The following is an 8773-nucleotide window of genomic DNA, read 5'->3' on the forward strand; positions in this document are numbered from 1 at the left end:
CGACGGTCATTCACAGCAGGTAGTGAATACCAGTTTGAGTGGTTTGTCACCTTCCTGGCCAGTGGCCTTCACCTCTGGGGTAAGGCGGAGCATGTTTCACTGTGGTCTCCTAGGGCTTTGACAACACACCATCTGTTAAAGAGCGCTCTGGAGCTCCTGTTGTGTTGGATGGGACCTCAACCAAACGACTGACGAGGGTCCAGTCATGGCGGCGTGCGTTGACCCATGGGGCGAGACTGTCGGGTACGGCACACTTCTCAAACCTACAGGAGTCGGTGGCCTGATAATGATGCACACAGTTTGATACTCTGCAAGAGCATGGCAAAGCTTCAAAGTGAGCAGCACATTGATTATAAGTCAAACATCATTCTTATTTTTGGTACACCATCACCACATAGCTTAAGAAAAAAGGCATGTGTGATGAATCTCGGGTTTTGCAGCCATGTTACTCAGCTGAACATTGACCACAGAAGTGATTTTTCTTTAAATGGGCCCATCAATAAGAGTCTCACCTCATTGGAGTGTTTCCCATGAGTAGATCAAGTCGACTCAGCTACTCTTAGCGGTGTCAGGGCATTAGTTACCAGCTGCAGGTAAAGAGGGAAGCGGTAGTGCAACCTCTATCCATTCTGCTTCAGATGAGAAGCGCTAACCATCAGTTTCAATCAGGCTTCTCTTCACCCCTGACATGGGCGTCATTAAAAACCAACAAACACGAGGTGGAGTTCATGCGCTGGTATTCGTAGCTTATTCTTATTTAAGAGAGACAACTGGTGATGTGGCTTCAGGCAGTGGCACTGCAACAGCAGAATTAATAGCATGCTGTGTAGAAATATCTGCCCTCATCCCAAAAGGTAATTATTTAGTTGAACATGGCTCTGGGGCCTTCATAACATTTGTACTACAATTTCCACAGCACAGTCGTCCTTGGCCTTCTTCAAAAGGCGCAGTTTCCTTTGAGACTTGTGCACTTGAATATGCTGTTTGTATGGAGCACTGCCTGAGACCTCCAGGTGACAGGTAGTGGAAGTGTTGTGCTAATAGCTTTCTTCAGCTCCTCTTCATCCTGTGTTTGAGAGCTTTGACACAGGAATAGGAAAGTATATGTATACAGCAAGTCCCTGTGCAGGGGGATAAAAGATAATCCACGAGACAACAGTTGAGGTATTTGCCAATACACAGAATCTGATGTAGCTTTCCCTTGTGCTATTTCGGTTGAAACCTGGCTTGGATGTTAGAGGGAAAAGGGGGTTGGGTGAGAGCGGGTATGTTACTGGATTTATTAAGTCTACATCTCCCATAACAGTTGTTTCACTGATTTAGGCCCACAACACATCCACAAGGCGCAACAGTACATTTTGGTGTCTCAGAGCCACACTACCTCTAGACCTTCTCTTAACACTGATCAGACATCTTCATGCCATCTCAATGATTTCCAACAATAGAAACTAAAAAAAAGTCAGAAAGGAAAAAACAGTGGCATACTACAAACAAATGGCATGAACTGCAAGTCCCATTTTTTCACTCCATGCAAATTACACCATGAAATCTTACCATCTATGTCATATTTTCCCCACAGCCACTGTTAATACTATCAAAAAGTCAGGGTGTCTTGGTGGCCCATCGCGTTAAGGCAATTCATGATCTTTGCCGCATGTCATCCCTTCCCTCTCTCATAGCTTTCCCGTCTCTCTCCACTGTAATCTTTGAACAAAATTCTATCACCAGGTAGCAGCTGCGCCGACTCGGAGGAGCGTCTGATGAACTGGTTGCTGGGAAAGGAGCGCTACAACAAACTGATCCGCCCAGCCATCAACAGGACAGAGAGAGTCACAGTCAAACTGCAAGTGTCTCTGGCACAGCTCATCAGTGTGGTAAGGCAATGCATACTCATGCCCACTCATAATCCAGGAGTATGCGTGTGTGCTTATTTATGTGTTGTTTCTGGGTGTGTGTGTGTGTGTGTGTGTGTGTGTGTGTGTGTGTGTGTGTGTGTGTGTGAGAGAGAGAATGTGTACAAGAGAGACAAAGACAGATAGAGAGGGAGACAGAAAAAGAAAGAGATAGCGTGTGAGAGAGAAAATAATGATAGAAAAAGAGAAAACATGAGGGCAGCCCCCCAAGCATTGAGAAAGCAGTTAATTACATACCAGCTTCTGCTGAGAAGCCATAGTCCTAAATGGATGGATGAAGTAAAGGACAGATCTGGCGGACTGTGATCTCTGCCTCTGTCATGTCCAGATTGAAACTTCAGCACATTGGATTAAAAGGGGCCATAAACCTGCTTCAGCCAGGGTGTTGGAGGCTACCCTGTGATTTACAGTTGAGGCTCCTCCCAGCTGCAGGCCAAGACAGCCAGGCTCATTCATAGCATCGGTTTATGAGCTTGCATTGTGCTGCTTGTGGTAATTGGCATTTGGTATCACTTTATTGGAACTGTATGTCATGACAGTGTGATGAGAATGCCATCAACAAACATGCTAACTAACAAGTGATGGGGGGATTCAAATGCAATTATTTTTTAGTGTTCATAGTATTCGTTTTCAATGAATAGTTGAGTGTGAGGCTTTGAGTGTGAGAACAGGTGGACTGTGGCTCTTGACTTCTCTTCAAAGATGAGAGAAAACATGGCAGAAACCCAGGGAAACTCCTTCATCTTAATTTTAGGGTGATCCAATGGGCCATAAATAAGGATACTGAGTAAAAAAAAATCAGTGAAAATGTTCTACTGTTACCTATTACTAGTCATGCCTTACCAGAGGATGACCTGAACTATTCAGATTTTAAATCATTGTTCAAGTTCATACTAGTGTACAAATATAATGCAAAAACTGACAGGTCATTGCTCACTTGATTATTCTTTTCTAAATAACTATTGGAATTTTAAATTGATGTTAGTCATTTTTGTGCATTTCTGCACACAAACACCTATGAAAGTTGTACTGAAATTAATTCTCCATTGCACTTTTTGATTTGCAGAATGAAAGAGAACAGATTATGACCACTAATGTCTGGCTCACTCAGGTAAGCTTGATGGAGCTCAAGGTCCATCACCATCAACAACCAATCACATGCCTTCACCATGTCTGTCCCTTGTTAAATGTCCTTCCCCCTGAACTTGAATTAAACTATATCCAATCTTCCTTTCTCAATGTGGAACAAACTGGTTCTATAATTGTGCTCTGAATGTACTTCATTTCAGTGATAATGAAACATGTAATTGGGAATGAGCTGGTCTTGGGAAAGTGTGTAATCGTCAGAACTCAGAATTTAGATTGCCTTGTCTCTCTGTCTTTGCAGCATTGGGTGGATTACAGGTTATCATGGGACCCCTCAAAATACGAAGGTATCGACAAGCTACGTATTCCCTCCAGACACATCTGGCTCCCTGATATTGTTCTGTACAACAAGTAAGCATTATTGGAATGTAATGGTGTTATGATACAAAGAGTTTTCTATTTTTGTTAAATATTTGTAAGAAAGATTAAAGTGGAAGATCATTCATTTTAAGAATTTCTCTAACTTCTACAACAGTCCAACCAATATTCGTGGACACGAACAACTCTCTCCCATAGCCAGAAACTAGAGAATTAAGACTTAAACTTATCAGGTATAAAGTCATCAGGTATAAAGGTGATATTACCAGCGATCCCTCCAATCCAGCTCCCTTTGGTCACATTTACTATCTTTCACAATTCATTCTCTGGAGAAGCTCCAGAGTTAATACCTGATGAAAGGATCAGTTTTAGCTCTCTGGTTTCTGGTTTTGGGAGAGAGTTGTTCACATTCACAAATATTGATTGGACTGTCCTCAACCATAGAAATAACAAATGGGAATTCTCAAGTTGAGTGATTTTCCCCTCAGTGGCAAAGTGAAATGTAGCTACCTTGATAACACAGTCCTCAGAGATTGATTCAGAGGCTCTAAAGGTTTCTTTCTCATTCTCTCCCCTCTCCTCACAGTGCTGATGGTACCTATGAGGTGACAGTCTTCACCAATGTCATTGTCCTTTTCAATGGCAGCATCTTCTGGCTCCCACCGGCCATCTACAAGAGCGCCTGTAAGATCGAGGTCAAGCATTTTCCCTTTGACCAGCAGAATTGCACCCTCAAGTTCCGTTCTTGGACATACGACCACACAGAGATTGACCTGGTCCTGAAGTCCGAGGTGGCCAGCATGGATGATTTCACTCCCAGTGGAGAGTGGGACATCTTGGCATTGCCCGGCAGGCGGACGGTCAACCCCCTGGACCCAACCTATGTGGACCTCACCTATGACTTCATCATCAAGAGAAAGCCCCTCTTCTACACCATCAACCTCATCATTCCCTGTGTGTTGATTACCTCACTGGCCATCCTGGTCTTCTACTTGCCTTCAGACTGTGGGGAGAAGATGACCCTGTGTATCTCCGTCCTCCTGGCTCTCACTGTGTTCCTGCTTCTAATCTCAAAGATTGTTCCTCCGACCTCACTGGATGTGCCCCTGATCGGCAAGTACCTGATGTTCACCATGGTGCTGGTGACCTTCTCCATTATCACCAGTGTGTGTGTGCTCAATGTGCACCACCGCTCTCCCAGCACCCACACCATGCCGTCCTGGGTCAAGCTGATATTTCTTGTCAAACTGCCCGCCTTGCTCTTCATGAGGCGTCCTCACAATAACTCTGCGCGCCAGAGGCTTCGTCAGCAGCGGTGCCTACGGGCTAGGAGGGCCATTCTGGGCCTGAGTTACCCGGTTCCATCTAAAACAGGTACCACCATGTCCTCTTCTTCTGCCCTGCTCTCTTCCGACTCTGCCTTCTCCACCCCAGGACACTTTTGCAACAAGAATGCTGCTCCTCCGCTGGGTTACAGCCACACCAACAGGAAAGGGGATGTGCGCTCCACCGAGTACCTTCCCAACGGTTTCACTTCCACCCAGGACCTCCGGCAGAGAAGCAGCTCAGACTGGGCTGCTGACATCCAGGAGGCGGTGGATGGGGTGCACTTTGTGGCTGACCACATGATGGGAGATGATGATGATCAGAGTGTAAGTATGAACAGTTCAACTAGAAGTTTGGCTAGAATCAATAGCACATATATTATACTATATTATGAATGTATAATATGAAGAGTTTCCTTCCAAAATGAGATATCCACCATTTTAAAAACATCCACTCCCATATTGACTGCTGTCATTAAAGTTAAGCACATTATGGTCTAGTATTGAATCATCTGAAGATATTTGCTCATAAAAAAGTATAATTTATGTTTTTCAAATATTACCTGATGAATTTCAGGTAGCACAATTTTTCCAAAATTAATATATGAGGTGTTTTTCTCGCCTGTGACTGTTTGGTATTTTGGTGACTCGCCGTGAACTTGACTGAGTGGCAGGAGGCACAGTAGCGGTGTGTCAGTTACGATCAAGCAGTGCAGTTTTGGTGTCAAGGGTTACAGGGATTTGCGCTTGGTTAGGCAACTAAAACAATTTGGTTAAGGTTGGGGATTTGGTCATGGTTAAATAAGTAAAGCTTTAACTAAAAATTAAAACCTCACTCACAGTAGAAAACTTCTTTGCATGAGTTGTGTATTGAACCCGGGTCATCGGAGCTGAAGGCAAATGTGTACACCCGTTCACCACGATACTTCAATGTCAGACTCTCTGCCTGTATCTAGTCGTGGCTCCTTCATGTAATCCATTTGTGGTGGGAAAACATATTTCTCTCACTTTTTGTGCACAAAGCACATTCATTTCACAAAATTTTAGGAGCTCTAGTTTCAGTGCCACGATCTCCCCATTGAGTAAGAGTAATGTTCTGACCTCTGTCCATTCTGATCTCAATAAACTGGATCAAGGATGTTGGTATTGGTGTGGGATAACATTTAACACACTCTGTGACCCCTATGGAGCAGGAAGGAATACCACTAACCCTGAGTAGTGGCTGTGACCCAGTAAATTGAAACCAGACTTTGGATAATCAATCGCTTTCTCGGACAAATCAATAAAATAGGGAGGTGACCAGGCTTGAGGAATGACTCCTTTCAAAAACTGCCAAGGACAGCATGGAGGATGGGGTGAAAGGGTCAATAGTTATTTCAGCGTAGGTCTCAGCAATATGGAGACGGGTCGTTGCTGGGATATAACTTACCTGTGCAACTATTATTCAGTCACTATATTGTACTGTGGCCAAGAATTAGCTTAAAGGGAAAACCCACCCTAAAACACTTTAACACTGTTAAAAAAACAACTATTGGTGATGTAGTTGCAGTCCCTCAGAACATTAGTGTAGGTCCCTCAGATTCAAAGAGCTCACCATTTTGCACCAACGTTCAACAATCATACAAGGAGAAATCCATCGTAGAAGGGGCAGAGAGACCAATTTATCCACCGACAGTAGCCTCAATAGACCAGAATGAAATGCAGACACAAGCCATGTTGCGTTTTGAGTAAGGGGCGCAACACCTTTTCTCCACTGGAAACTGGGAAAGAGAACTGAAAACGTAGGGAATCACTAGCTGAAGTAGATGAGGCAGGTTGAGGGAAAGTGGATACAACAAAAAGGTAAATTACAACACTTCCTCACAAAATGACTTCTGCAGTGCACTGAACATTACGGACTGATGATACATAAGAGTATCTGAGAGTGGAATTTTCCTTTAAAAGAGCAGGTAGTCCATCCTCATGAGCGAAGCAATATTATTGCTTTTATGCAACCAGGGAACATCTAAGGTAAACAGCAAATGGGAATGTACATCACAGCATAAGTTGAAATTCAATCCCTTGCAGTCACAAGTAAAATGTATTGCTAGCACAGCACTGTAGACTATGAGACAACTGAAGCATCAGTGTACCACACCATAGTATATCCTCAACTGATCTGAAATACCTATATCATGGTTTTATGATTGTTCTTACTTAAAGCCTTGACTTGCTTGCTTTATTATTCTCAATGTCTGTGTAAGTAATATTATGACAGATCTGTGTAAAATATACATTGAATCAGTTTGATTTGATTTCTATGTTTATTTGCAGGTGATTGAGGACTGGAAGTATGTAGCCATGGTGGTGGACCGTATGTTCCTGTGGATCTTTGTGATAGTGTGTGTGGTGGGCACACTGGGCCTGTTCCTCCAGCCTCTCTTCCAGAATCAGATTGTCCCCAACCAGCAGCCCAGCTCAGAGACTCCGCGCATCTGATCTGCAGCCAGCAGGACTGGACAAGATTAGGTTTTTCATAAACATTTTAGTTGTTAAGATAAACTTTGTTATATTATGAGCAGATCCTGCTTGTAGTACCAGATGGGTGGGGTTTACCACATCAGAAACACTCAGATAGTGGCCAGTAGGTTGTCAATCCAGTTTGTTGTCCTATGTGCCAAATCCCACCAGTATGGCACTCGAGTAGACTGAAGCAAACTATAAAAAGTATTTGCAAACACTATGACGCCCAGGTCATTTTGCAAGTCAGTGGAACAAAGAGGGTCCTAGTGAGGACATGCATTGGGAAACGGAGCATGGATAAATTGAACCTATTAATCAAAGCCACGTGGCCTACAGCAATACAAACCTCTTTGACTCCCGATGTTTTGAGGGAATGGTACAATGGCATCTATTTCTATAAAGCTGCAGGCTTGATCTGTTTTCTCTAGGTTGAAGTATGCATACATGGAACATGTTGCACTGGCGAAGGAATAAACCAAATATGTCAGAGATATGAGGGACATTTGTCTGCTGTCAGATGGTGTTTGACTCCTTATTTGTGTCCCAGTTATATCACCATGTTGTTGAAATGTGATGTGTTATTAAAGAATGTATAAATGTATCAAAAGGTTAATCTGTGTCTTCTTTCAGTTTGATAAAATGTATTAAAAACCCCAATAAAGTCTTAAAATGGTAGGGAGACTTGCCAAAAGTGCTTAGTAAATCTATGTTTGTGGTGATAAAATTTGTCCTCAGAGTCAATACATTTGCTGAAGATGTGCCAATTTGAACATTTCATCACATAGATAAGACAGCTGTTCAGTTGAAATGTGCAACTATGTGACCAGGCAGAATTCATGCAATAAACCTTTCCTGTTTGAAATGGTGCTGATTGTGGTTATATGTTTTCTTTTTAAAAAGCCCAATCCTCAAGACATATTAGCAAAAATATTAGCCCCGCCACAGAAAGCTGACATCTATGCATGACTCTATGCATACAAACCGATAAGTGAAGTACTCCCAAAAAATCCATAGTAAGGCTTTAAAAGGAAAAATATGAAATTCTTACATGATATTTCAGACATTGCCATCTACTGGCCAGTTTATGCCTGAACTGACAGAGTATGGCCATAGGTGCTTATTTGTACCACACAGACATGCAAGTACAGATACACACATACACTGGAACTTGACTGCACACACACTGAACCTTTACTGCACACACACAACATTTACTACTCAATAAACAGTGCTGAGTAGGCTCATTAGAGATTCTGCAGACTGTTGGTTCTTTTGTGCAAGCTTAATTTAAATCAAGAGATAGGCTATCAGCATCTATGGTAATGCCGGGACTTGTTTTCCTTTAGTCTTCGTTTACAATTTACAAGATCATTCATTGCTTTTTCATTCACCTGTTGACTTCCTTTCATAAGTGAAGACAGATACCACAGCACACCACAACATAGCCATCAATAATTAATCATCTATTTCAATCCAAACAAAGCTCAGGGGGTTTTCATTCAAGACCCACTGGAGGATCCCATTAATCACCAGCCTTATGTCAGCAGTGAATTAGACTCTAATAAGAGA

At 42.7% G+C, this 8773-nt stretch overlaps 1 protein-coding gene across 1 annotated transcript; it reads left to right on the forward strand.

Annotated features, from left to right (window-relative positions):
- The first annotated feature begins 1741 nt into the window (after positions 1–1741).
- Positions 1742–8023, forward strand: chrnb4 (cholinergic receptor, nicotinic, beta 4 (neuronal)). The gene is made up of 6 exons (XM_071894338.2): positions 1742–1874; positions 2980–3024; positions 3301–3410; positions 3964–4831; positions 4934–5029; positions 7016–8023. The coding sequence occupies exons 1-6, from the start codon at positions 1761–1763 to the stop codon at positions 7178–7180; spliced, it is 1398 nt and encodes a 465-aa protein (XP_071750439.1). The 5' UTR covers positions 1742–1760; the 3' UTR covers positions 7181–8023.
- Positions 8024–8773: the final 750 nt, after the last annotated feature.

Source organism: Centroberyx gerrardi, chromosome 1, assembly GCF_048128805.1.
Source record: "Centroberyx gerrardi isolate f3 chromosome 1, fCenGer3.hap1.cur.20231027, whole genome shotgun sequence".
NCBI lineage: Eukaryota > Metazoa > Chordata > Actinopteri > Beryciformes > Berycidae > Centroberyx > Centroberyx gerrardi.

Excerpts from the sequence above, each read along its gene's own strand:
- chrnb4 (XM_071894338.2), top strand. The coding sequence starts at position 1,761 with ATGAACTGGTTGCTGGGAAAGGAGCGCTACAACAAACTGATCCGCCCA. Across the intron at positions 3,025-3,300 it reads CTAATGTCTGGCTCACTCAG|CATTGGGTGGATTACAGGTT; the intron begins GTAAGCTTGATG and ends CTGTCTTTGCAG. Across the intron at positions 4,832-4,933 it reads GACACTTTTGCAACAAGAAT|AGAAGCAGCTCAGACTGGGC; the intron begins GCTGCTCCTCCG and ends GACCTCCGGCAG.